Consider the following 27,673-nt stretch of genomic DNA (forward strand, 5'->3'; position numbering starts at 1 on the left):
GACGAGGGCGGCACCCAAGCCTATATCACTGGCGTCCACGTGCATTTCCGTTTCGCCGTTTTCATCGAAATGAGCGGGTACGGGCGGGTTTTGCAGGCGTTGTTGCAGCTCGCAGAATGCTTTTTCTTGGGCGTTTTCCCAGATGAAAGGGGTGCTATCTTTTGTCAGGCGCGTGAGTGGCTCTGCAATGCGTGCAAAGCTTGCGATGAAGTGCCGGTAGTATGCGCACAGTCCGAGAAATCTTCATACGCTCTTTTTGTCTTTCGGTCTTGGGAAGTTCGCTATGGCTGAAGTTTTCGCCGGGTCAGGCAGGATTCCCGCGGCGTTGACAACATGTCCCAAAAACTTGAGTTTCTCGTAAGCGAAGCGGCACTTTTCAGGCTTTAGCGTTAACCCCGACGTACGAATGGCCTCGAGTACAGACAACAACCTTGCAAGGTGTTCATCGAAAGTCCGGGCGAATACCACAGCGTCGTCAAGGTATACGAGGCAGGTGTGCCACTTCAGTCCAGCTAGCATAGTGTCCATTGCCCTTTGAAACATTGCGGGCGCCGTGCACAGCCCAAACGGCATCACCTTGAACTTGTATACCTTTACACGCACCTCCCTTGGCACACAGAACACCGACAACACAGACCGGCGCAGCCGGGCAGCAAAAGCAAAACACAAATAAACAAATGCAATGCATGGTTCGCGGCAATATTTTGAACGAATAAAAGTTCGCACTTTGTAACACACTAAAGTGCTTATATTTATAACTGTAACAGTAACAAATAATTATGAGAAATGGTCCAAGAACGAAATTCCACTGGAGCTATCATTTCACGAAGGGGGAGGGCTTCAAATGTTAGCTCCATCAATGTTCCCCGTTTTTTGACGATTTGTTATCATCTCAAGCCCCAATCTCCCTCTGAACATTAGTCTTGTTTAGATTTCCAACAGGCAATGTGGTTTTTGCAAACACACTCAAAGAGCCGTGAAATTAACGTGAACTCTGTGTGTATAGTTTGACGGGTTGTTATGTTTGGAAAGCCATTCTGCTGGTTCCTGGCATTCCTGGTTTTTACCAGAGCCAACGTATTAAAACTCTTCTGAGATGATGAAAATGTGACGGGTGATCGTTTTTGCAGAGTCTACGTGTCTGCATTGTTGAGCGAGTGTTTGGGAGTACACTCCCAGTTGGCCATTTTCCCGATAAAGGCGAAAAGCGTAAATGTCCACATGTAGAAAGTTTTATGGCATGAACCACAGGTGGCATTAGTCAATCGAATCTGCATAGTCCAGTACTAGGCATGCCTCATGCCCAAAGTGCATCTCCTTTGGAGCACAAAACTTCAACTTAGATTTGCTCTAGAAAAAACTGGCTGAATTTTATGCCGTCATGGAGCAGTTTCAGTGAGAGGGCGAGTTTGGTGTAGAGAGATGTATGGGACTGTCTAGGCGTAAAGGGCGTCATTCACTTCCGGCCCAAAGAGCAGCAGACGGATGGCTTTTAAATGCTCTCTCAAGAGGTCACATCAACTACATCATAGCCACCACATCCTCCCCGGTAAAATTTGATGGGTTGCACGATGTCCACAGTTTTCCAAATATCCTCCAAGCTGGCAAGACACATGTCTGGGCCTGATAGAAAAACCAATCCTGGCAGGTTCCTTCTAAAGAATAGTTACCGTATGAGTCTGAATAAGTCTGAATATAGGTTGTATTCACTGGCGAGGCATGCATGCAGGCAACCACGTGAGTGCGCCGTTACTGGTTACGTCGGGCTCCACGGGATGGTGGTACTTGTCCGTGCTAAGCACATGGTTTGTGTTGGACGTTCCAATCTCTACCCTACCGAATGCAAAGTAATGTCTCGAATCCAATGTGAGTGCGATTAATAACATCTCTGTTTACATCACCATTGAGAATCGGGTTGAAATAGAGCAGACGACGCATGCCGGTGGGGTTTTTTTTTTCCCCCGGCGTGTGGGTGCAGTGGCACCCACACGCCGTGGCGCATCAGCCATGTCCGTGGCCGTTTCCAGTGTTGCCAAGTGAAGAAATCGACAGCTGAACTTTTCAATAAATACCATATATAGGTCAAGCTGGAATATAGGTCGATCCCCTTACCTTGTGGCCAGGAAATTGGATAGAAAATTACCTAGATATTACCATTTTATTGAGGGTATAAGCACTTTTTGTCATTACAGCTGTCAGAAATCTTGTCAGACGACTGTCTCCCACACAGCAAGTCGTCCTTGGTGCAGTCCGGGAAATTGCTTATGGAGTGCTTCTTTTAAACACTCACAAGACCATGTCATCAGTAAGTGAGCGCCAAGCATGGGACACACATGCGCAGACCGCAACGAGATTCGGTTTGCGCAGGCGGCCAGCAAACGTCTTGGTGTTGCTCTCGGCCATCCATTCGTAGAGGCGTTGCACGATGCTCTCCGACAAAAGTGGCCACCTTGTCCCTCAGTTCCAGGTGCACATCGCAGCAGCACCCCCAAACCGAGGTGTTTCGAGCATTGCATACTGAGAGCTGCCCCTTCAGCTTATGCCAGTAGCATGCACTCTCTTCGGCGGCACTGTACTGGCGCTAGTCGGACAGATTGCCGTCGGCTTGGGCATACTATACAACATTTCTTTTAAATGCTGTTGTGTACTTGTGCTAAGTGCCGTAACTTATATTGAGCCAGAAGACAATAGCATGCACATGCCCACTGACAGCGAGAGAAGCAACAACAAAAAGGAAATGGTGGCGAGTTGAATTGATGTTGGTGGCAATGGCGCCTTTGCAGTTTGGATTGGCCCGATGGGCTGCCTGGTTGCCAGATGACAACTAACATTATGCCAATGACCGGTATATAGGTCAAGGGGTTCGGCAAACATTTTGTGGTAAAAAATTTCGACCTATATTCCCACCTATACGGTAACCTCCAAAAAATATTTTTTCCTCTTTCAGGGTCAATGATAGACCTGCGGAAAGACTGCTTCCGGCCAGAGAAGAAGAACTACGAGCGGGTGCGGCAGTCCCTGGACAGGTGTAGAGAGCTCGTAGCCAATGTGGCCGTCTGCTGGGAGCCCCCGGAAGAGCCTGCCAGCCTGCCCGCCTCGTCGGCTAAGAGCCACTTCAGCCGCGCTGGCTACAACGTGGTCACCTGCAAGCCTCGCCACCGGTCATCCGTGGAGTTTACCCAGTCCACCCCCGCAGCGTTGGAGACGCTGGATCTGGAGGAGGAGGACCTGCTGCCAGTGCACGAGTGGCTCGGAGCTGTCGTCTGTGGCATCGCCTCGAGGTGCGCTGTTGTCTCTGTCGTTGTTGCTCATTGAAGCCAAAGCCTTGCTGTAATATTCCGATCAAGTGCCCCCCAGGCCCTGTAGGCAAGTCGAGATCACTGGAAAACTGGGGAAGGAACTTATAGGTGCATCACTCAAGGGGCATCACATATAAGTGCATCACTCAGGGAACTCATAGGTAGCAGGTCGCTTGGCAAAGAGCGCATATCCGTGTTGGACAAGTTGGAGAGTGTTGTGAATGCATCCTGTCTGCCTAAACAGGTGCGCATAACCAATTTATTCTGCAAATTAACTTCGGCTTTGCTCATCGTGCAATTGTGTCTTTGACGCTTTTTTGCCAAGTGGTTCGTGCGTGGAGGAGCAGCCTGCATAAGTGATTGTGCGCCGGCAGCAGTTTCTGTATGAACGACCCACAAGCGTAGCGAACTGTGCCCCGATCAGAAGTGTCGCATCAGTGTGTCCCGACTAATGGTGGTGATTTTAAAGCATCCAGAGAGCCAGGTTACCACTGTGGCTGGAAGTTGCTGGCTTCTTTCAGCAATGGCCCCAATGACAATTCATAGGACACTTTTGCATATATTATGGGCTATGTTTTCCGCTTGTCTAAATTCTTTTTGGGCCAGGAGTTCCATTCTGGCGGGCAAGCAGCAAACTTCGCTTCATGGCTGCAGGCAGCGTGCTGTTATCGTCGCGCACCGTCCAGGCGATATCCGCATGAAGGCGCCTGCCGTTTGTGCACCATGTTTTTGCGCGCAAAAAACGCTTATTACACTTACAACGAACTGTGGACATGACAAGCAAGTTCAATGTTACGGTTGAGTTTGTTATTAGTGGTCTTGACTGAATTCATGGGCACGTGCAAGCCGCTCTATTAAATTATCCTTTCAGCCACTGGAGAGTTTTTTTTTTTTTTTTCCATTAATGGTTTCAAGAAATTAAACGGTGATGTTATGCCAGTAACGTGGAAGCCTTTTTGGTAATGTTTAATTTGCGGAAGCAGTGGTGCATGTATTTGTTGAAAGCCAGAAACGTGGTGTTCTCAGGTGGTTAGCTCCTGTGGCTGCATTTATCTAGATGCACCATGGCAGGGGATAATGATGCAGGTTCTGTGCCTTGTTAAAGGAGCCATGAAGAGAAAATGCAAGTTTGGGTCATAAGAAAGGCTGCTTTGTCCTGATAAAAATGATACCGATTTCATCGCAAAAATCGAAAAAATAACGGAGATATTAAGGAAAACGTGTGGAGCTGTGGCAACTCACTAGCCAGTTTCCGGCAACTTTTCTATGACGTCACAGAATCTTTTTTGGGTGATTGATGGCGGCCGAACTAATCAATCGCCAGGACACATGACTGGACAATTGTAGTGGGGCCACTAGTTTCGTTTGATCGAATCACTTGAGTGCTAACGTGCACCTCTAACCCCTGAAAATTATGTTTCTAGCGATGGCCCATATGACGTCACTCGCGCCGATAACACGTCACTGTGGCGCGAAATTTGAAAGTTCTAAAGTATTGTCACGAAGCCAAGGACGACGCAGTTGTCTTGAAGGAGAAACAAATTTATTGGAGCGAACTTGTGCTCCCCTAACAACTCAAAAGAATACAGAGGCGGCGAAGCAGCGGTCAACAAAGTGACTAGCACAGGCGAGTGTCGTCGAATGAATGCTGCGGCATCTGCTCTGCAGGCTTTTATCTTTCGGCGCAAGTGTTTCTGGAAATGTCGATTCACATCCAGAACATTGTAGATCACAGAAGATTATTCCGGGCTAGCGACGTTAGGGCGAAACAGTCTGCTTATCTGAATGTGATAGCCCGTGCGGCATAAAAGTAAAGAATGTAAGCCGCGCTTCGTTTGGAACGCAGATAACACAGCCGGGCGTGGCCCGGCAGTAAAAACAAACAATAAATAATCAAACCCATACATGGTTCGCGGCAGTATTTCTTGTGTTTTTATCGGTTAAAAAACGTCTTTCGTGGCCGTAATGGAGCTGAGTGAGGTACTGAAGCCTAACTCTTTAAAGTTAAACAAAGTTGTATTTTCTCTTCATGGACCCTTTAAGGTGTTGTTGTGCCTCTGCTGGCTGCCCCTCAAAGACCTTCCTTCTGCTGGCTTTCCTCCTCCTCACCCACTCAGGGACTCCGAGAATCTGGATGATGAATTTGTCAGCCGCTACCACTGCCCCCAGCCCAGCACGGAGGTGTCGCGGCTCTTGGTGGCCGACTGGCGGGGCTTCTTCACGCCAGCCTGCGTCCTCCACCTCCTCTCCCTTCTCAGGTGACATGGCTCGATTGTATCACCCCTGTCCCAGGCCCGGCGTCTCATCTTGTGAACACGCGTGCAGCCATATTTATATTACTACCACTAGTATTGCTTTTATATTTGACCAGTATATTTGCCCAGCTCAACCTCTTTGCCCTGATTGCATTTTCTTTTGAAAATCTTGCTGTACTCGCATTGCCTTCACATTTGGAGTTGATGATGCCGGGTGGTAAAGGTTTTTTCGGGATATCTGGGTGCATGTCGAACACCTAGGCCTTTGGATTGTTTTACTTTATCGTGTTTTGCTTGATGTACCTCGTAGCTCTTTTTTTCCCCTACTTTTCCCACATATGACGAAGCATTTTCGGTATTTCGCGAGTTCTGAGTGCAAGTTGCTTCACCTGTTTTCTCACTTCTATTTTTGTAGTCTCCGTATTACCTTCTGCGTGTGTTTTTCTTTTGTTGGCCCCCCTGTTATTGATTTTTGTATCCCCCTTATTCAATGCTCTCAAGAGCCTATAAGGTATCATGCCTACAACGGTGCCTACAGAATGGGAATGGACGTCTAGTGGTGTCTGGAGGCTGTGTTTTTTGAGGCATGCCTTTGTGCAGTACAACCAGTATCCCTCTGAAAATGTGCGGCATGAAATGTGCCGTCAATCGTGATTTGCTTGGCTCATTGCCTACTGCTGCGCGCAGAGCTTGTAAACAGCACTGCTTCTAGCAAAAACAAGTTACCGCACATCAATAGGGATGTGCGAATACGTACTGAACCCGCCGCGGTGGCTCAGTGGCTAAGGCATTGCGCTGCTGAGCACGAGGTCGCGGGTTCGATTCCCGGCCGCGGCGGCCGCTTTTCTGATGGAGGCGAAAAGCAAAAACGCCCGTGTGTACGAGATTTAGGCGCACGATAAAGATCCCCAGGTGGTCAAAATTAATCCGGAGCCCTCCACTACGGCGCGCCTCATCGCCTACGTTGCGTCGGCGCGTTAAACCCTACAATCAATCAAATCAATACGTACTGATTTTTGTGTTGAAACAAATACAAAGTAAGTGATTTTGTTTGAAGAAAACTGGAACCCGCAATTGCTCAAGCATTCTTTGGTAACTAGCCTGTAGAAAAAGACTTATTCGAAAGGGTTTGCGGAGTCCTTCTATGCCATGAAACAGATATAGAAGCCATCCTGCTACTTCTGGCTCTATTTAGGATACTATATATATTTTATATGCGGGAAACTCGCATCTCATGCAGTGACCTTAAAACAACAAGTGTTTCTGAGTATTTGTTTAATAATAAGTGTATATATTCTTGGAAGCAGTTAGATTTGGGAAGCAAATTCTATGTATAGGGAAACGCAAGGCATAAAAAAATTAACCTGATTTGAAACCCTCGGCAGCATGCCTTCATGGTGTGGTGGCATCATCGCTGTTTTGCAATTGGTATGGGACCCTTTCCCAGTACCAAGTGCACGAATTTTTAAAGACTGCAGTCTTTCTTGGGCTACTTGGACGCGGAAATTTTGGTCCATCTGTCTCTGTGTCCCATGATTGAGTTGCCTTGGCAAAGTCGAGACAGCTGTTGAACGAGACGTTTATATTGTCAAATCCATGTCTAAACATCTAAATCTGGTAATAGTGTTTCTACTTGTCAATATTGCTGATCAAAAACAAAACATTACGCATTCTGAGGCAGAACCCCAATACATAAGTAGTATTTGCAGTGTTCCTTTATTACAAAATACATGGATGCCTAATTTTTGCAATAGCAAATAAAATATTACAGAAAGTACAGAAAAAAAAACGAAACACAGAGCGCAGTGGTACTAATGGCGCCACCTGGCAGTGGCCCTGAGTGCGCACGTCCTTGTGCTTCCCAGATCCATTGCCAGATGGCGCCACCAGTGTCGCCAGAAGAATATCTTAAAATCACTTGTGCCACAAATGTCCCTGCAAGCATACACAAGAGTCTCAAGTATGGATTCCGTGAAAGGCATGTCATGCCTAATGTAAACTCATCAAAAAAGCTGAGGCCAAAATGTCCTCAAGTGCCTAAAGTAACACGCAGGTCAAACTAGCTCTGTGAAAGCCACAGTGTCAATGCCTTCCTGCCAAGAAAGCTTCTTTACAGTGTCTTGGAGCGCAATTCTCAACAAACTCGTCATTTTTCTTATATTCTAGTCTAAAAAAAAAAAGAAAAAGAGCATTACCGGTTTTAAAACAAGATGAACTTTGCACATCATTTGGTCAGAAAACCAGAGATTCAGGGACTAAGTCAGGACGCAGCTGGGCTTTTTTATTTAGAGAGTGTTAATGAGGGTGACGGTGCCATCAGGATGCAAAAGGAAAAGCACAAAAAAGTGAACCCGATGTCAAGGAGGCAAGAGGCCCTCCCCAAAAGGACATTCCCCATGCCGTTTACCCGCATGTCACCGGTGCAGAGCGGGAAAGCCCTCACCAAAAGCAGACATTGCTGGTGCATTTTTGTGGCGATCTCAAAGTGTGATGCATCCAGTGCCCAACTAGTTCTAAGTTGTTGCCAAGAATGTATTTTGCAGCATGTGTTTTAGCGAGGTGTTTTTTTTTTCAACAAGGCAAAATGTTGTCTAACCGATCTCCTTGAAACAACTCTCCCTTAGTGTTTTCAAAACTCCGAAATACTTGGGAAATATTTTCGAATTTTTTAATAGTGCTGCTTGATTTGAAGCCGACTTGAGTATCGCGTTATTTGCGTGTACATTATTAAGTTTCGAATATTTACACACCCCTGCATATGCGCAATATAAGCAGGGCTGATTGTATGTGAAATGGTCGACGTTATCACCACAGTGTGGGCTGCTGTCGCCTTTGCTGCCACTTGTTGCTTGATACTTTTGAGCATATTGCGGGTCTTTATTTGTGCAGGCAATGCATGGTTGGGGAAGAATGGCCGTTCTTCTGCCTGGTGCTGCACAGATTTGATGATGACCCCACCCAGCCGTGTGACAAACATCGAAGCTTGGTGCTTGGGCGTAGTTCTGAACTGAGCATCGTGTGTGCGGCCAATGGACGCTACTGCCTCTTCCGATCACCAAAGTGACTGCCTGGAATGAGTGAATACCGAGTCTGTGAAAATGCAGTTTCAGGTGAAACAGACGTGGAGGGTTTGCTTTCGTGACCTGGAGGCTATTAAAGGGACACTGAAGTGATTTGTAAACAATGCGGGATTACGAGCGCAAATTGTAGTCCGGAGTCCCTAGGTCCTGTTTCGACCACTCTGAGCGCGTTTACGCGAATTTATTTAGTAGAAAAATCAATTCGAAAATGCTGTCCTCCTCTCTGCACTCTCGCCCATTTTCTTTGGCGTTTTCGTGTGACGTCAGCAGGAGAGGAGCTGGCAATTGGCTGCGCTACTGCACGGCTCGCCGACCTTCCGCGACCGAGTCAGTCGGCCCAACGTTTAGTCCGCCGGCCACCGACGGTTCATGGCAGTACGCTCGATCAGTTGAAACTAAGCCACAACACGTTTGTGAATGGAAGAATGCGCCTTTCTTTACTTCGTTAGTTTGTACTCTGTATCTAGCTCCAAGTCAAGGTCGCTTCACACAAGCACTGCACAAGCGACGCTTCGCTGACTGGTACGCCAGTACGAAAATATAAAGCCTCTTGAAGGGCTAGAAGAGTCAGCGAAGTCAATATAGGTACTAAGGAAATAAAATCAACTGATATTTTTACCGTACAGCGTAAACTAGGGTGCGGGAAGCACTTTTTTGCGCTGGGCGAACAAGCACAGCGGTCAGCAGCACGACTACGCATCTGCGAACGCTTTTCCGTCTAAGAAATGCAATTGCTAGACGTGAGCTATTGTGGAAACTCGGGGTACACTTACTGCACGAGCGCAATACAACAAATAGTCACCTAAGCTGCTTGAAATACTAAAACTGAATGAAAGTGTAAACTGGTTTTACATTATATACCTTATATTTCCACCTTCCGCAGCGTTCTCTCCCGTGGCCGTGTGGTTTGGTGCGCTAGGTATGTAATCGCAAGTGTTTTGCCCGTCACAAGTTAGAATCCCCACGGGCACAAGCTTTTTTTTTTTTTTTTTTTATAAGGTAACTTTTTCGTTTTTCGCCAATGTTTTCTATACTGAGTTCGCCTTTTTTTGGGCCGCAACGTTCACTGCTCCACGAACTAGTCCGCAGAACTCGCGCAGCCTGGCACTGGCGCGCTAGCGAGTTCTCGTTGGCATGCTGTTGCCATAAGCACCAACTACTTGCGGGCAGTGGGCACAGGCCAGAATCAACAGACCCTTGGCCTGGTGCGAACACGCTTTTTACGATAGAGGCATGAGTGAGGCAAGCTCCAAATATGGGGGAAAAGCGCATGCATTTGTGCGTCTGCGGGGACGCGGAGGGCGTTCATGCACTGCGTAGGTCTCGGCTAGTGATGCTACGACTACAAGCCGTCCTGGGAGGCTTATCTTATGCATTTTACAGTCGACAACATGGCAGAAGCGCGGTACTACGATCACTGGGATATTGAGAATGCCCATCCAACGACGCCATCGGATGTCAAACATGTTGTTTTACAGAACCGAAACCGAAACCGAAACTTGTTTGATTGCTTACCTTGGGCATCGTCCAATCACGGTGCCCCTCCTCTCAACGTCACAGCTTAGTTGGTGCAGCCGCCGCAAACCGCGCATGGTAGTTTTTCTTCTTTCGCGCTTTGTAAAATAATTACCGATTTGTCAACCGGATAAACGATGAAAAGTGTGCTAATTTGAGCCAGTCTATGCAGTGCAAGCAAAAACGGGAGCTTGACAAATTCACTTCAGTGTCCCTTTAAGGCAGTAGCCTTGTACGTATGCCTCATTGGATGGATGGTGTCTTTAATTGACTGTCACCAGGAAATGTATAGGACTGTACGGAAAATTTCACATGGCCCAAGGAAGGCCAGAAGCAAGCCAAAGCATGTCCGGCCGTGTTTAATGGGCGACTAATGATTATGAAATTTAATTTATAATGATTAAGGTGGATTGAGGTGGATTAAGATGGATTAAGGTGAGTTGAGTGTGAGCGGACGTCAAAATACAGTCAAACCCGGCTATAACGAACCCGGATAGAGCGAATTATGCTATATATCGAACAAAAATAATTCAGTTACGGAAATACATGAGAAACATATTCCTTATAACGAAGTTCACATCCGATATATCGAACTCAGCGCGCCTAGAACGTCCGCCGAAATGCATGGTCTCAGAGCGGCGATTGAGATGTGGATTGGCCGCGACCACGGAGCAAGAGTTGCGACTTAGACATGGTGCCTCGCACGGAGCGACATGACGCCCGACACTTCCCGTAACTGTTTCCGACGCGCGGGACTCACGACAGAACCCGCGCAGTCAGCGAGTCCGGACCAAGACAGCAGCATCGGTGAACTGTGGGAAGAGCTCCCCCACATTCCCGATGATGTCGCGAGTGAAAGCCGTCCGACGCTTATAATGAAGCGCTTTCGGCAGTCAATGTGCTTCGCCAATGCTTCTTAGATTTTGGAGGACGCGGACTCGAACTGGTGCAAATAATGTTTCGTGTAGACAATGCTATGCTTGTTGAAGCCGCCAAAACGAAAGTGGAAACAAAAATCACCGCTTTTTTCTTTGCAAAGTAGGCAGTTTAGGCGGAAAGTAGCTTTAATACTTGCAATAAATGGATTATTTTGGTATGGTAATGGCTACTTTACTGTGTTCGTTTTTGCATGTGGGGATGGTGGAGTTGAGGAGGAGGAGGGGGGCTCCCGGGGATCGCGAACTTGTAACGATAAGTTCGTTATAGGCGGGTTCGGCTATATCGAACTATTGGATATATCGAACTAATCGCGGTGCATATTGCAATTCACTATAAACGGGTTTGACTGTAGTCCTGAGACGATCATTGAGACAGTAAAACCAACTTTTCCCAAGCAAGGGAAGTGACACCACGGAGCGCTACTTTCAGCAAGTTTTACTTAAAAGATCTGCCTTATATGTTCACACACTTATCGCACTCTCACTGCCACTGTCCACATGTTTCAGCAATGCTAGGAAATGTCAACTCTTTATCTGCTAAACTTAATGACGGCACAATCACACATGCTCTAGTAATCAACTCTGAGTTGATTACTACAGCGTGTGTGATTGTGTTGATATGGCAGGTCTCTCAAGTAAAACTTGCTGAAAGTAGCGCTCCGGGGTGTCACTTTCCTTGCTTGTCCTCGTCGGCATGCGCTATGAATTTTCCGACAGTGCAACACCAACTAGCCCAGGAATCTGTACTCGCAAATATTACACGTGCGCATGAAACGCTAAGCTCGCAGATCACTAAGAAAGATTCGGGAAAACCAACCCTGCTCTTTTTAGTTTCCCTCATTTCGCAATGCCTTAAATTAATTATGTCATCACAGCAATGCCTGTTATATCAGCTGTTGCTGGACAATGTCACGGTTTATTTTTCGCATTTCTGGTTATGATCCGGTGTCGTCGGCACTGTGAACCAACCTTTTTTGTGCCTGAACTTGTATGTACAGCTTTGGCCTTTTTCTTTGTTTCTAATGTGCGCGGATTTGGAGTGATGAACTCAATTCTTCACTTTCAACCAGACCACTCAACAACAAGCACTTGTTGGTTGAAAAGCGCCCTGCCAGCCTGAGCGTGTGTGGTTGCGAGCTGGCTCCAGGGCCTGCTCTTACCGCATCACACCAGAAATGGACTACTCGAGGTTGTGTACAAAAGAGAAAACTCCCGGGCCTGTGATATATCAAGGCCACCAAAGAGAACATCGCAAGCAACCTCCCTCTGCAGGAGAGAGTGCGCAGCCTTCGTTATGTAGTCGAGTTGAGAGAGAACGATGATGAGCGATTTTAAATCTCGCGTAGATCCGGCGATACTTAAAAGATTTTTATAGTTCTTACAGGAGGAGATTGCTGGGATGATAGACTTTATACCCAAAAATGCATCCCAAACAGTGTGTGGTAAGTGCTGCAGGGTCCTTTGACAAAAGCGACACATGCCAGTGCTGGAATGTTGTGTTGCTGCTGGTCATGCGAGCAGAGTGCAGGGCTGAGCAGACGAAATGTCCCGTTCTTGGCTGCCTGAAGGCGAATGAAACTGACTCTGCCCTTCCCTCGCTGCGTCCGAGGGGCAATTAGGCCACTGGAGTGCTCCACTTCTGTATGGTGGAGGGCCACACCTTAAACGTGCCTCCTTGTTGCATTTCGAAAATTCCTTTGCAAGTTCACACACCTGGAAGGCATTATTACTTGACTGGTGTGTCCTGCAAAAGTGGCCCAGTGGCTAAGTCGTTGGCTGCTGACCGCAAGGATGCGGGTTCGATTCCCACCCCTGAAGGTTGTTTTTCTGACGTAGATGAAAACAAAAATATCCATGCGTCGATGTTTTGACACACGTTAATGATTCACAGGTAATCAAAGTTACTGTGGGGCCGTGCAGTATGCGGTGCGCCTCACCTGTCAGGAGCAGCTTGGGTGCATCAAACGCACCAACACTTTTTGACAAGTATGTTTCCATGGGCCAATCACGTGGTTTCAAATTATTCAACGTGTAGTTATCCCATGAATACCTTGTGCTCATTTCTGCTGACTTAGCTGTCGAGTGAGCACAAAACGAAAATATAAATTTCGCTCTGGACATTCCTCCCTCGCCCAATCTTTCACTGCGTGGTACCTGGAGTAATTTTCAGTTTTTCAGGATGTGTAAGCGGAGAAGTTGGTGCAAGTTTTAACTGATGAATAATGATAATGGAGAAGATGGAAAACACTGCTCATGTATAGTGCCACTTTGTCCTTTTGCAAAAAACTATCTGCCAACGTTGCAGTCACAGCATGATTTTGTCTTGGAAGAAAACACATTACTAAAGCAGAATACAAACGCAGAAAGGCAGGACAGTTCCGCACTGCCCCACTTAGCCAGCACTCATTTTTTTCAGCTAGTTCTGTTTCGTCTCTTTCAGCACTGCTTTGTCTTCGGAGACACATTTTCACTGACTAGTTTAACTCACTGACTCTGCTGCTACTGCTACATACTTTTTGCGGAGTTGACGAATTGCGGAGTCTGCTGTTCACAAATAAAGGGGCCGTGCGGACAAAACGCAAGTTTTGGTCATTTAAAAGATTTCCTGGTTTGAATCATACTGACACCACTTTCAACGTAAACTTCACTCAAATAAGCTACATAATTAGAAAAAAAGGAATGGCCGTGCGACTCACTTGCTCATTTCCTGCACTAGAACCTATGTCGTAATATGCACAGCTGTGCATTTGGCTGAGGCCAGCAAAAGCAAACGCAAGTTAGGCAGGGCTTATAAGCTTGCCGAACTAGCTATTTTCGCTTAAATGTAATTCATATTCATTTTGGAGCAGTAAGAATGGTGAGGTAAACAATGAAAGTTACGAAAGTACACATAGATGTACCAGTGCGTACTGCTGTTGGTACTGCCGCTTTGGGGTTGTCACATGATTCTGTCCGATTAGAATAGGAGATTGTCTTAGGTGACCCTGTTTGTCAAACATACCCCATGTTTCATGAAACGACTACTACCTACCGTAACAAAAACAAGCCAGGTGCAAATGCGGTCAAGAACAAAGCAAAGGCGGATAGTGGTTAGGCGCAGTATGGTGGCGCCATCTAGGAGAACTAACAGTAAACAAGGCATTCCGCAGTCCGCTGCAAATGAAACAGCGCAGTAATGTTTGCTTGAAGGCCTGTCCTTGTTACGTCATCGCAGATGTCATGAAACACACGATTTGGTGGGAGAATAAAAATTTTAACTTAAATTCATTAATTTCTTGCTTAATAAAGCATCGTTAGCTGCTGGAAAAATGATGTGGGCACTATAAAACACCAAATGTTTCGAATAAAACAAACTTGTATTTTGTCTGCAAGGCCCCTTCAAGGAGCATTGCCCCGAAAAAATTCCATCTCGTGTTCAAATCACCCTTTCAGTTTGTGATTCCAGAATCGGTAATAAGATTCCACTATGCAGCAGAAGGAACGCAGGTGGAGCGGAGACGAGTTGTTTGGTGCACAGTGATAGCTATCTCAAAACGCATTCCCCTCCAGCAGTTGACTGCTACAGTGGAACCCTCCTGATACATCGGCTGGTCTTGTGGCGACCCGCTTCTTACGACGGATCACTGCGGTCCCGGCAAACACCCCATGGATGGTTCTCAAATGATTAATGCCGCAAGATAAATGCTCGCAAGGCGAACGCCACGGCACTCGATTCACGGCACTCACTTGGCTATGCATGTCACATAGTTGACTGCTTCGTCCTCGAAGAAAGCTGTGTCATCCTCGGCTACGTGACAACGTGTTTCTGCATGTGGGCGTGCCTGAACGTATGCGCGTGTACTCGACATGCGCGCCCCGTCCCCAGCGAGTGTGCAGTACCTGCAGCAGTCCAGCTTCCTAGGCAGGATGCCGAGCAGGAAGAGCCTGTGCAGGAGAGCCGAGCCCCCGACGGTGACGAGCAGGTTCAGGACCATGCACAGCGTCCGGTAGGGAAACTTCTGCCCCTCGGCCTCGTCGAACAGCGGCAGTCTCAGGTAGACGGGCATGTGCATGGCCGGCTCGCCACACAGCACACGCACCACCAGCCCCGTCAGGACGCCTGCAGGGGGGGGGGGGGGGGGGGAGGGGGGTTTTGTGCAGCTATATGTCTATACAGTATATGAGTGAGAAGTCGGACACATGGGAAGAACAATAAGGACGCGTACTTACGTATCGGGGAGGGACTTGCCTTCATGAGAGGGTACAGATCTTGCATATCGGCAAGGGACTTGTTACTAAAGGCTAGTTATTTCAATAAGGCAAAGTGGGCTTTGTCTTTGTGCTCCGTATAGCCAACCGATCCCAGTGCGTAAGGAGATGCAGCAGAGAAATATCGCCGACCACGGGCCGCGGGCCCCCTTCGTTATTGGGCTTACCACGTCAACCAAAAGGGAATGTTGCTTGCATCCCTACATCAAAACGATCTACAAAACACTTCAATGTAAAGCGCACGCACGCACAACAGGACGTTTTATCCGCTTGTGAAGAGTAGCTTTTCCTGTACAAGATACGCCTTGAGCTTCGCGATGGCTGCGCCGCCTGCCGCCGCTTATCCGCGACTTTTACGGGATGAGTGCTGGGGGCTGATAGGGGCTCATGCAGTCTTTTGGTTCTGTTTCACTTCTTTTTGCCTTTCCGCGCACTAAGCAACTTGTTATCGTGACCTCTGTAATGAAACAGTATGTTTAAGGCACCTCCAAAAACGGCTGCGTCTTGGTAGAGTGCTCGAACGCCAACAAGAGCTATCCGGGGACGCGGTTTTGCGCGCTTCTTGGCCGCTCTTACGGATGTCTACAACGGCGGCAGCTGTCACCTCCGAATACTTCAGGCACAAATCAGTTCTGTTGTCGCCTCGTTTAGACCTGATACTGGCGCATTAAGAGCTTGGTTTCGTTTTGCAGCACAGGCGATGAATGCGGCTTCGTTCCGAACATAGAAAAGAATGTTTCAGAGATCTGATTACCCAGTACTTAACAATAACTTGTGCCTTTTATGGGAATATAAAACACTCTAAATTTTTAAGTATATTCCAAGGCTCGGCGTCGTCGTTAACTCATGGGTGTCGGCAGGGGGGTGCAAAAGGAACACTTGCCCCCCCCCCCCCCCCCAATCCACCCCAGAACAATTGCCGCGCCCCCTCGCCCTCTCCCTATTTCCCCTCAATGCAATGAATTTTCTCCCCTCAAGGAATCCTGCCGACGCCCATGTGCCCCCTCACGCTTTGTAGCAAAACCAAGGAAAGTTAACTCGAGCCACGGGAAAATAAACGGTCGGCAAGTATATAGGGAAGAAACAGAATAGCTCGTACGGGAATAAACAAAATCTAGTTCAGCTTCGGAAATGCTAAAGACGTTTGCCTAAATTTAAGTCGGGAAGGACTCGCCAGACAAACTAGATGCGAAATGCACTGCAATCTCGTAAGGCGGGGGGGGGGAGGGGGTAGAGGAGAGGGACGCTTAAAGGGGTTGCGACATCAAATTTGTTGCTTGTGCGTTTTTTTGTTGCACACGTGTTTTGGGGTTGGGGCGCCGCTTTGAGTTGTTTCAGGACGTGAGAATCCCTGCAGGAAAGCACTGTGGCAAGGGCAGAATGCGAAAAGCGAAACGACGGGGCGCAGCGCCCGTCGCTAGCGCCCTTGCCACAGTGCTTTTCGGCAGGGATTCTCACATCCCGAAACAGCTCAAAGTGGCGCCCCAACCCCAAAACCATTTGCATGGCGCTAACCCGTCATTTCGAAACGACGGCCTCGTTTTAGAGAATTAGGCCCCAGGTTTCGGTTTCTGGACGCAGATTTGAGCAGTGACGTCACAGTGTTGCAACATAGCCTTATGGTCCCTAGAAATTGTGCTAGTCTGCCGTCCGCGCGCTTTCTCTATGGGAAGGCGTGTCCGCGCCGCTGATGCACGCACAGCGCTGCGCAGAGGGCGCTGCGAGCAATCGGAGCGCCCGAGCGGCCGGAGTGAGAGCGGCCGGCCGGCCTGTGCCGCGCGCTACTGCCGCGGAGCGCGAGCGCGCATCGGGGTTTGTCGGCCACTCAGAGCGGTGAAATCGAATGGTACGAGGTACATCAGCTCACAATTGAAGGTACGATAGTACTATAAGACCTTTTAGTTTCACGCCCCAAGTTTTTCGCGAATTGGAGCTTCTTTGCGGCCGCTGAATTTCGCGAGTGAGACCGAAGGATGAAACCGCAACAACCAGCGTAGCCGTTTCACTACCACCGCTTGAACCATTATTAAAGTGAAGCTTTCTATGTCTCACTGGTGGCGTATGTCGCCTCGAAAAAGCATTGCAGGAAAGCCAACTGTCTCTGATGAAGGTGATATTTGTGAGTAAAGTGAGAGGGAAAAAAAACGCTTCCCGTGGTCAGACTCGAAGCTGGCTCCATCGCGTTTTGAAGCCGACGTCTATCTCAATGCGCATTTCCAACATGGTCAAAGCAGTTTGGATTTGGAGAGGAGTGCAGCCAGAAAAAATTATCCACTCTTCCACTCCGCAACGATGGTTGAACGCGAAGCTTTCTTCGCGTGAAATCAAATGGCAAAGGGTCGATGTCAAATCCGACGCGATCATAAGTCCAAAATGCGTTCGAGTTAAAGTGAAAGCTCAATGAGTAAAAGTCAAAACTCAGACTACAAGGAAGCGCTCACAAGAAAGCTTCGCGTTCACCCACCAATGTTCAGACAGTGAGATCCCGTCCAAAAAGAACTACCTGCGGCACCAGAAGCTGCGTTGTTCCACATCGAAACTACCGGGTCATTCCCGAACGTCATTGACGGTGACAAGCACGCAGACGGCTGGTAGGCTGACAAAAAGAAAAGCGAAAGCTTGAGTAAAATGTTTTGCCAGCAAAAACTTGTTCCTATATACTTTGGGCAGAGTGCGGGGGGAGGGGGTATAAAGCAAGTTATATATGGTCATGACAGTATAAATCAACCTCAATATTTTTACTCCTTGGTTTCAAACAGCCGCGATTATAATGATTGGTCATAACACAAATATTCTCCCGTTTTGCTTTCCCCGCGTGCGTCTCGCAATTCCATCCGAGTGTGTGGGTGACCAAAAAGAACCTGTGCAATGAGGAATGCAAGCGAGTTACTGATTTGCAGCCGGGTGTTATTAAAAATCAGGTTCACGTACCCAATGCTGGCGAATGTTTCAAATCGTGGTATTCACGAAAATTACAGGCACGCAAAAGAGGTTTGATAGTACCCAAATTTTTGAAAATTTCGAGGTAAGCGGAGTGTTTTATGCGAAATGCGAAAAATGTATGGCCAGATCACTGGAATAATAGCTAGTCCTGGTAACAAACGCTCCAATGCACAGGGACGCTTCCGGAATACAGGCAAAATAATTTGCAGAAAAAAATTTTTTTTAGGTATTGCGGAAAAAGAACTGCGTGATGCACGCCTGTTTCGCCTTCGCATCTGGTCCCAAAAAAGTGTTTTCGAGCTTCTCAATGCCGCATCAACTGTTGGTCGCCAACGCTATATTCTATCTTGCTGTGAAGCAGGCAAAGCTAATGTTTTTCTTGTTCCTGCCGTTTTTGGCACTTCTTGAGACCCGTCGTGGTCCACATGATCAGAAGCGTCTTCCCCAGCTATATCAACGATGTAGGCGACAGACAGCACTCCGCTAACGGAACATCGGCCGCGCACAGTGAGTACCCCGCGCAAATTGGCCGTTCGCGACGGTGTTCGGCGGGTAATGGGAGCTAAGCTTTAACCGAGAGCTTATCAGCTGCCTGCAGCGGATGTTGCATTGCGTCCTCTTTGTCAACATTTCGAGATATCCGTGATCCCCGAATGGACGTTTCGAGACAAAGGGTGGAAAATGTCGCCTATGGCAGGTATATGCACGGCAAACAAAGGTTTCGACTTAACCGGTATTTCGAGATATCCGAGTTCGAGTTATGGAGAAATCACTGTATCTGATGACTGAAGGTGATTAAACTTCGTATGCATGTGCACACGTCTTGTTTTTTTTTTTCGGAATTTACATTTAACAGGTTCCCAGTTGACTGGACGTAACTCAGGGGGCCGCGAAGACGCGCGCTTAAGGGCCTCCAGATCAACGATGCGAAAGGTCAGAAGGCACCGGTTCGAGCTGCTTTATCTACATACATGTACAGGGGACAACATCTTGGGAAACTTGCACGGAAAGACGGTTCCAAAGAGCCATACAAAAAAGCGGAGCGCCGACACACCACACACACATTTTTAGGCGCTGACTAATTCATCAGTTAACAACGGCGGGGATATTCACAAAGAACGGTTGTTTGCTTGGTAATGTAGCTGAAGTCCCGCATGATGTTTCCAAGCTTGAAAACGATGCCGTGCCGGCAGTGTTCCCGAAGCTCCCGAGTATGTGTCGAAATCGAAATAGCGTAGCGACACGATTCCGCGGTTTTTAGGAAACTCGAACCTTCATAATACGCGAAAACGTACTCCTGTCACTTCACGCTTCGGTTAAAACTCTTCGTACTGGTAAGAACCAACTTATTTGGCTAATCTGGTTTGTCAACAGAAGCGGATAGGGTTCGAAAAGGGGCAATTAAAATGGGCTGAACCCGCCCAGAAACAGGGCAGAAATACGAAGGCAGCAGCGGCACGGCAGAGCGCCGTCCGCCGCTGCCCATCGCGCCGGCCGTGCCACCGCGCTCCGATTGACTGCAGCGCTGCCGCTGCATGCATCACGGAAGAGCCCCCGTCGCGGCCGGCGGACGGCAGACTAGCACATATTTCTAGGGACCATAATAGCCTCATGTAGCAAGCAGCGTTGGTTGCAAGTACATTCTGCCGAATGTGTCTACCATGCGGCACTGCGGTACGCTGTGACTTCACTGCGGTGTCTGCTCTCGCACACACGTTGAGCGGTATTCACTTCTTTTTGCGCAACTATGCCCTTCGGCATAAACCAAATACGATAAAGTAGTCCCGTCTCCACAATAAAGTTCAGGAGAGGCCGGTATTGGGGACCGTGCGTTCAGCGGTGAAGGTCAGGTGGTCATGCTGTCTAAAGACCTGGACATGTCACCAGGAGATGGTCCAGAGTGGCTTCAGTGGCAGGGGCTTCGCAGAAGGTGCATGTTTCTGGTGGAACTTGCGTCCTCCGTGAGGGCTTTATCGCCGGGGTGAAAGCTGCGCCCACGCGGATTCTTCTAAGCGTCATCGCGGCGGGTTAAATCGCCAGGAAAAGTCCGACCCACGCGGAGGAAGTAGGGCATGCGTGGAACGCCGCAGTCTCCTTGTGAATGAAAAGGGTATCGCTCTTCGATAACTGTAGCAGCTACACCACAGTTGTCACGACAGGTAGGCCGGAATGTCTGGAAATAGATGGGGACAAGCCGAAATTAACAAAAAAAAACAGGAAAAGGTCCCCAAAAATACCGCGGTAGGCACGGATGGGATACCGGTGGAGTTGATTAACCAATAGGACCAAAGAGCAATGGAAAGTTACTGCAAGCCATCAGAACAGGGATAGAAAAGAAGGCAATACCAGACACTTGGCAAACGGGCAGGATGAACTTAATGTACAAGGGCAAAGGAGACAGGGCTAAGGCTAGCTCGTATAAGCCGGTAACCGTCACGTCAGTGCTGTACAGGTTAGCAATGCAGGCAGTGAAGTTCGAACTAGAGCAGTGGTTAGAAGAAAATAGGATACCTGGGGAACTCCAAAATAGGTTTCGAAAGGGCAGAAGACCAGATGACAACCTATTTGTAGTAAGCCAATGCATAGAGGTGGCGAAGAAGCAAAACCGACCTTTGTGGTAGCCTTTCTGGACATTAAAGCGGCGTATGATAATGTAGACAGGGAGCGGCTAGGGAGTGGGGGCAGAATTAATTAACTTACTCAGGGAGCTTTACCGGGAGAGCCAAGTGCAAATAGTGTGGGAGGGGATATACAATAGACCATATACACCTACAAGGGTTTGAAATAAGGAGGTCCTCTTTCTACCCTGCTCTTCGTGATCTACATGGCAGGGTTAGAAACGTAGCTAGAGGGCCGTATGCTGGGATTCGATTTATCATACATTAAAAACGGACAGGTGGCGGAACAGCGAATTCCAGAATTAATGTATGTAGACATATTGTTGATGGCGGACGACCGGATAAGTATGCAGGGCCTGATGGATATATGCGGAGAGGAAGCGACGCACCTTGAGCTACCCTATAGCACAGAAAAATCAGTGATCATGTTTTTCAACGACGACACGGAGCACAAATCGGTATCAGTTCAACAAGTAGAAATACCATGGGTAAAGGAGTATAAGTATTTATGAGTATGGCTTAACGACGGAGCAGATTACACGCGTGCGCAGAGGCCCACCTTAAAACAAAAGACAAAACGCGGCTATAATGAAACAGAGCACTGTGGAACTCCAACAAATACGAGGTGGTAAGGGAGTCTGGAAGGGGGTCATGGTACAAGGATTGACTTTCGGGAATTCGATTGTATGCATGAGGTCAGAGACCCAAGCGGGCCTGGAGGTAAATCAAAGGGCGGTAGGCAGATTGGCCCTACGGGCCCATAGCAAAACTACGAATGAAGCGGTACAGGGGATATGGTCTGGTCGTCCTTTGTAACAAGGAAGGCGCAGGGCACGATAAAGTTTCAGGAGCGGCTTCGTGACATGGAGGACGAAAAATGGGCCACGAGGGTGTTTAAGTGCCTGAATATGAGGAGCATGGACACGCGGTGGAGACAGAGGACCAGACAGTTGACCAAGCGGTACGGAAAGTCGGTATGGGAAAGTGGGGTTTACACAACAGTTAAAAAGCAGGTGAAGCAGCAGAGACGACGAAGTGGGCACCGAGACTGGAAGCGAAAAGAACCCTGTAGACTATAGGTCAGAGAAACTAGAAATCAGGAAGGAACGTTTCTATGGCAATGCGAGAAGCAGTGCATTGCTCTTCGAAGCACGGGCGGGGTGGAGAACACGAGCATACACGGCTAACTAGAGGCAGCAGGATGAAACGTGTGCATGCTGCGGCAGTGATCAGGAAACTATAGACCATATTGTCATGGACTGCACAGATATACGACCGCCACGGGGCGAGGGGGAAACGACGTTGGAGAAAGCTTTAGGATTTGGGGTGAGGGAGAGCCTCAACTTCAGAGCCATAGAGGTGACGAAGAGGCGGCTGGAGTGGGGGTGGAGGAAAAGTAGGGAAGTGTTGATTGCGCTGGCGGAGTAATCATACGGATGAAAATTTAGAACAGCGGGAGGAGGAAAAAAGGGGATGGGAGCGATGAGAGTTTAAAACAGGGGAGAGGGGGGAGGCAAATCTATTAGGTTAGCTAGGAGTAGGGCAAGCAAGTGGAATGAAGCAGGCAAGTCAGATGCTGACAACCGATGCCCCGATTCAAAGGGAGAGCCACTAATCAACATCAGCAGCAGCAGCAGCAGAGGTAGCAGCCTAGTCACCCTCTGGGGATGGCAGGCCGCACCAGCGTTGGTGTGGGCAGGTGTCGAGCGTCGATTTCACAGAACTCGCACGGGGCACGGAAATAAGTTCACAATGCGATGCACATCGCACGTCAAGTAGAGCGACTTGGCGACGCGCCGGAGTTCCCGGACTGCCTGTGTGGAGTCTGCGTACAGGTGAAGGCGCAACGGCGGGTTTATGCGTAGGCGAGGCCCTAACGAGGATTGGCGACGCGCCGGAGTTCCCGGACTGCCTGTGTGGAGTCTGCTCACAGGTGAAGGCGCAATGGCGGGTTTATGCGTAGGCGAGGCCCTAACGAGGATTGGCGACGCGCCGGAGTTCCCGGACTGCCTGTGTGGAGTCTGCGTACAGGTGAAGGCGCAACGGCGGGTTTGTGCGTAGGCGATGCCCTAACGAGGATAATCCATCTCGTATAGCCAGAAGTTCTGCCATGATTGAGGGAAGAGGTGCCTCGGTAAGGTATAGCCGGTATTCAATGGCGTGGATTGCATGCAAGTAACCTACTGTGCGCCGCCATATCTGTGGCCAAGCGTCTGTTGCTAGGCGGCGTTGTGCGCACGGACTGGAGATCAGGCACCCCTCTTCTCCATGCAACCGCCCACGACCGGGCTAGAGCAGCGGCGTGCGCGCGTTGGTGGCGGAACTTTACGTCGAGACTGGGCTGCATTGTTCTCGCTGCCGCTGCGAAGGGCGCCGCTCTAGCCCGGCTGTGGTGCGCCGTCACTCGTTACGTCGGGCTCCGCGGGATGGCGGTACTTGTCCATGCTAAGCATGACTGTGTTTCACGTTAGAAACTCTACCTCACCGAACGCGAAGTATTGCCTCGAGTTCAATTTGAGTGCAGTTAATAACATCTCTGTTGACGCCACCGTTAAGAATCGGATTGGAACGGAGCAGATGACGCACGCCGGTATTTTCTTCGGCGTGCGGGCGCAGTGGCCCAAGCCGCACCGTGTACGTGGCGCATCGGCCAAGTCTGTGGCCGTTTTCAGTGTTGCCAAGCGAAGAAATGGACCGCTAAACTTTTCAACGAATACAGCCTATAAGCAGGTCTGCTGCACTTCTGGATAATTGGGGCACACAAGGCTGGTGTATAGGAGATTTTGGGCCATTCCTGCGTCGACGTACACTTGCAGTGCATCGGTTGTGCCATCCAACTCCGAGAGAAGGGAGTTGGGCTGCAGTGCCTGGTAATGAAATCGGCGTATCCGGAATAAGTGGCCAGTTGTCTGTGGATTGGCTTCGGCTCCAAGGGGGAAGGTCACGCGATTTCTGTGGCATAAAGTAGTGGGCCAATGCCGCAGCAGCAGGAACTTTTTTAATATTCAGACAACGTGGACTCCTCCACTGTTCAACAAGCTCTTCCAGGGTGTTCGGCGGTGCCTCCGCTTGTCGGGTCGGAATAGGGGTGTTGCGAGGCAGGCCTGTAATAACCCGCCCCGCATAGCCTCTCGGTTTACAGTTTCCAGTAGGTTCCAGTTCCTTCGATTGAGATGCTGAAACTGTGCTTGGTATGTCATGAATTAATACTGGTCAGCCTAAATTTAACTGGGTACGCAGACAATGACAAGAAACGAAGCACAAGCGCTGACCGTCATTGTCTTGTCATTGTCTGTGTACCCAGTTAAATTTAGGCTGACCAGTATTAATTCAAGTATGATCCAACTAGCTCAGATTCTGCCTATTCTAATATTGGTATGTCAGCCGGGTTTGCAAGACAGATCAGACTAGGATGATTGTCATGTGACTACAGGCACCGCCGGTCTTCTGGGAGATCAGTCGCAGAGGTGCAGCGTATTGGCAGCTTTACTGCGCACGAAACGTATCTATGGAGCCGCGGACTCTGAGGCGTCCAGTTCAACTCCCAGCAGTCGCATTGACGACGCGGGAACGAGCGAGCACTTCAGCGGAGAAATCCGAGGAAGGTTGTGACGTCACCGCAATCGGACCTCCGCTCGGCCAGCTCCTTCGCTCACACGGAGGATGCGACTGTCGGGAGAATGTAACTGTTTGCAGTCGCCAAGCTCTACCGAAGAGCAGAGCTGCCGCAGCACCGTCGATTCCTAGTCGGCGGCAGTTTATGCTAAATCGCCTAGTCCGTACTGATCTCCTCAGCTGCCCAAAAATCGGCCATGGACGTGATGCAGGGTGCCGCTGCTAGAGAACGACGTGAGAGGCAGTGGATGGGGAGACGCGCACGGGAGCAGCCGGCCGGTCTGTTTACAGGTCCGCCCGGTCAGCCTACGATGTTAGGCTTAACATTGCGGTGGATATTTGGTTGCCACTCTCGTAAGCCAATAAAATTCATTGTCCGTCTGTCTGTCTACTCTCGTAAGCGTGCAGATGACGATATTTAATGCAAATCGCCAGTATATCATTACCTCCTTTCTCGTATGTGCAGATTTGTTTGGGACTTCAGTCCCATTTAGTGCAGCGGTAACAAGCTATCGCTCTAGCTACCTGCGCCACTTGGCGGCCGCGGCTGCCGCCTGCGCCAACGTTTATAGATACACGTTGGCCTGCGCCTTTACCTCAGTGTGCCTCCCTCAGTGCACCTGTCGTGCCCGCGGCGCGTTTTCGCGTCCAGTGCAATAAAAAGCTATAAAAGTAGAGTGCTTGGAGCCACCCTATAACATGAGTCGCGGCCAGCTGCCTCTCTGTGCTTCGTCTCGGGGGAACTTGTGAGCTTGCAGGGTCCCCGAATTTTCTTCGGCAGTAGTCCATAACGTAACACATAACACACGCGTTCATGTGTTATGACAGCAGTCCATAGCATGGATAGTAGTCCATAACACATGGTGCTTCGTGTCGCAGCAGATGGGGCTCCCGCATCGCTCGCACTCGCTTGCTGATCCGACCAAACAGGTAACTGTGGTAACTGGGGTTCGCGTTGACGTCGCTCGAGTCGCCAGCGTGGTATGCCGTCATTGAAACTTCTTTATGCTGGAAATACATCGACGTCATGTTTAGTGGCGCTAGCGATGGGTCCCGACCTCCAGAACGAGCATTTAAGTACTTTTTTAATAGCGAATTAAAATATATATTAAACGTTTGCTGTACCCAGCACTTCGTGTTGAGTGTCCTTGCATACAGAAAAAGTTTACACACTGAACTTTTTTACACCCTTTTTGGCCAAAAAGGGTGTAGCATAAGTGGAAAAAGGGTGTTGGGAGGCCATTAAACCATTTTTCTTGTATCTCGATACCCTTTTCGTAGCTGCACACCCTTTTTGTGTTGAAAAAAGGGTTTTGACAAACTTCAACACCCTAGGTTTTTCGCAGGGTGTTGAAAGGTGAAAAAAAGTGTTAATCTTTTGATTGATTAACGCCATGCATGCATGTATAATTGCACTATGAAGTACAAGAGATCCCCTTATACCCTCCTCTCCACCTTGTAAGAAATGTTCTAAATCGCTCGTTTCCATATACGGTGCGACTCATTGCCAAAGTTTAGCTTTGGCACGTGAAACATCAATTTCAGCTTTTAAAATTAAAAACGACTATGTTTCTTCGGCGAAAAGGTTCTTGACCGACTGCAACGCGCTTGGCTTTCTTAAGGGTGCGAAAGGGTGTGAATAGGTGTTCCCTTACCAAAAAAAAACAGTGGAGCTGAGGGCTGAACTTGCTTCTTCCGGTGTTGCTAAGTTTGGCTACGTTTTGCTTGACTTTTATACGTTTTGTTAAGTTTTGCTATGTTCCTGCTGGGCTAGGCTGTGTGCTGAGTTCAGCCAAGTTCAGCAGGATTTTACAAGGCTGTTCCAGTGTGTCCCCCACACTGACAGCGGATCCAAGGGGGAAACAAGCTAGGTCCACTCATAGCTCTGCTGTTTCTCCATCCTTGCACCACCGGTGCAAGCTGCGCCAAACTTTTTTGCGTTTTGGAATCGCAAAAATACTTGCACCCTTAAAACGGTACGTATAATAACAGGTGCGCGTGTACGCATGCGCCCCTTGTGCTCACCCGAACAGGCTTGAAAGCAGGCTTTACTGTTATAATACCCTATCTGCGGGGGTGCCCCCTTAACAGGCCGCGCAGTTTTTATTGGTATTTTTTGCTAAAGCCACCGAAACTAGCTCAAGCTTGAACAGCTTCACTGGTAATACACACTAAACTTTTTTACACACTTTTAGCCAAAAAGGGTGTAGCATAAGTGGGAAAAGGGTGTTGGGTGGCCTTTACACCCTTTTTCTTGAATCTCAACACCATTTTCGTAGCTCTACACCCTTTTAGTGTGAAAAAAGGGTGTTAATCAACTTCAACACCTTTGGTTTTTCTTAGGGTGTTGAAAGGGTGTGGAAAAGGTGTTCAGTTGTTCATTGAATAAGGCCATATTTGGATGCATAATAGCACTGTAAAGAACAAGACATCCCCTCATATACTCCTCTACTCGCAAGGAATTTCCAAACGCAAAGGAAATAATTGCTCGTGTGCAATGATCGCTCGTTTCCATATGCGGTGTACCTCATGCCCCAAGTTTAGCTTTCGCACATGAAACGCCAATTTGAACCTTCGAAATTAAAAAAAAACTAGTTGTGTGGCGAAAAGGGTGTTTACCGACTGCAGCACGCTTGTCTTTCTGTAGGGAGTTGAAACGGTGTGAAATAGGTGTTCAGTTGTAAAAAAAGAACAGCGGAGCTGGGGGTCGACCTAGTTTATTCTGCTGTTGCTAATTTGTGTTTGTTAAACCTGCTAAGCTTTGCAATGTTCTTGCTAAGCTGGGATGACCGCCGGGGGGTGAGGGCAAGTTTAACCGGATTTTACAAGTCTGTTCAGGGTGCCCCCTCCCCGCCCTCACTGCTAAGGGTCCAAGGGGGAAACAAGCTAGGTCGGCCCCCAGCTATGCTGCTTCTCCAGCCTTGCGCCACTATTGCAAGCTGCGCCAATTTTTTGCCTTGTAGAACACAAAAAAACTAGTAACTTTGAAATGGTACAGTAAGAGGTGCACGTATACAGGCATACGCCCCTTGTGCTCACACTCTCGAAAGCCGACTTCACGGTTACAATACCCTATCTGCGGTGGTGCACCCTTTGCAGGTGCCGCAGTTCTTTTTCTTTGTATTTTTTTGCAAACGCCACCGAAACTAGCTCAAGCATAGA

At 48.6% G+C, this 27,673-nt stretch overlaps 2 protein-coding genes across 3 annotated transcripts in view; one reads left to right on the forward strand and one right to left on the reverse strand.

The window, feature by feature from the left end:
• LOC144137567 (ribonuclease P protein subunit p40-like) overlaps positions 1-27,673 on the forward strand; it is a 66,652-nt gene that overhangs the window by 27,870 nt on the left and 11,109 nt on the right. The window contains exons 5-7 of one of the 2 annotated variants that reach the window (XM_077669492.1): positions 2,948-3,281; positions 5,417-5,557; positions 8,444-8,664. In XM_077669492.1, coding sequence (XP_077525618.1) covers positions 2,948-3,281; positions 5,417-5,557; positions 8,444-8,618 — 650 coding nt within the window. In that variant the 3' untranslated portion in view covers positions 8,619-8,664. Of the gene's footprint in view, positions 1-2,947; positions 3,282-5,416; positions 5,558-8,443; positions 13,661-27,673 lie in introns of those variants that run through there. The other variant, XM_077669491.1, reaches the window with a different exon arrangement.
• The window catches only part of LOC144137568 (high-affinity choline transporter 1-like), a 57,634-nt gene continuing 44,314 nt past the window's right edge, over positions 14,354-27,673 (reverse strand). The window contains exon 10 of the mRNA XM_077669493.1: positions 14,354-15,186. Within this exon, the coding sequence (XP_077525619.1) occupies positions 14,810-15,186 (377 nt within the window). The 3' untranslated portion in view covers positions 14,354-14,809. The remainder of the gene's footprint in view (positions 15,187-27,673) is intronic.

The sequence above is a fragment of the Haemaphysalis longicornis genome, unplaced genomic scaffold (genome assembly GCF_048455015.1).
Source record: "Haemaphysalis longicornis isolate Haplotype H1 unplaced genomic scaffold, Haemaphysalis longicornis Haplotype H1 scaffold_402, whole genome shotgun sequence".
Classification (NCBI taxonomy): domain Eukaryota; kingdom Metazoa; phylum Arthropoda; class Arachnida; order Ixodida; family Ixodidae; genus Haemaphysalis; species Haemaphysalis longicornis.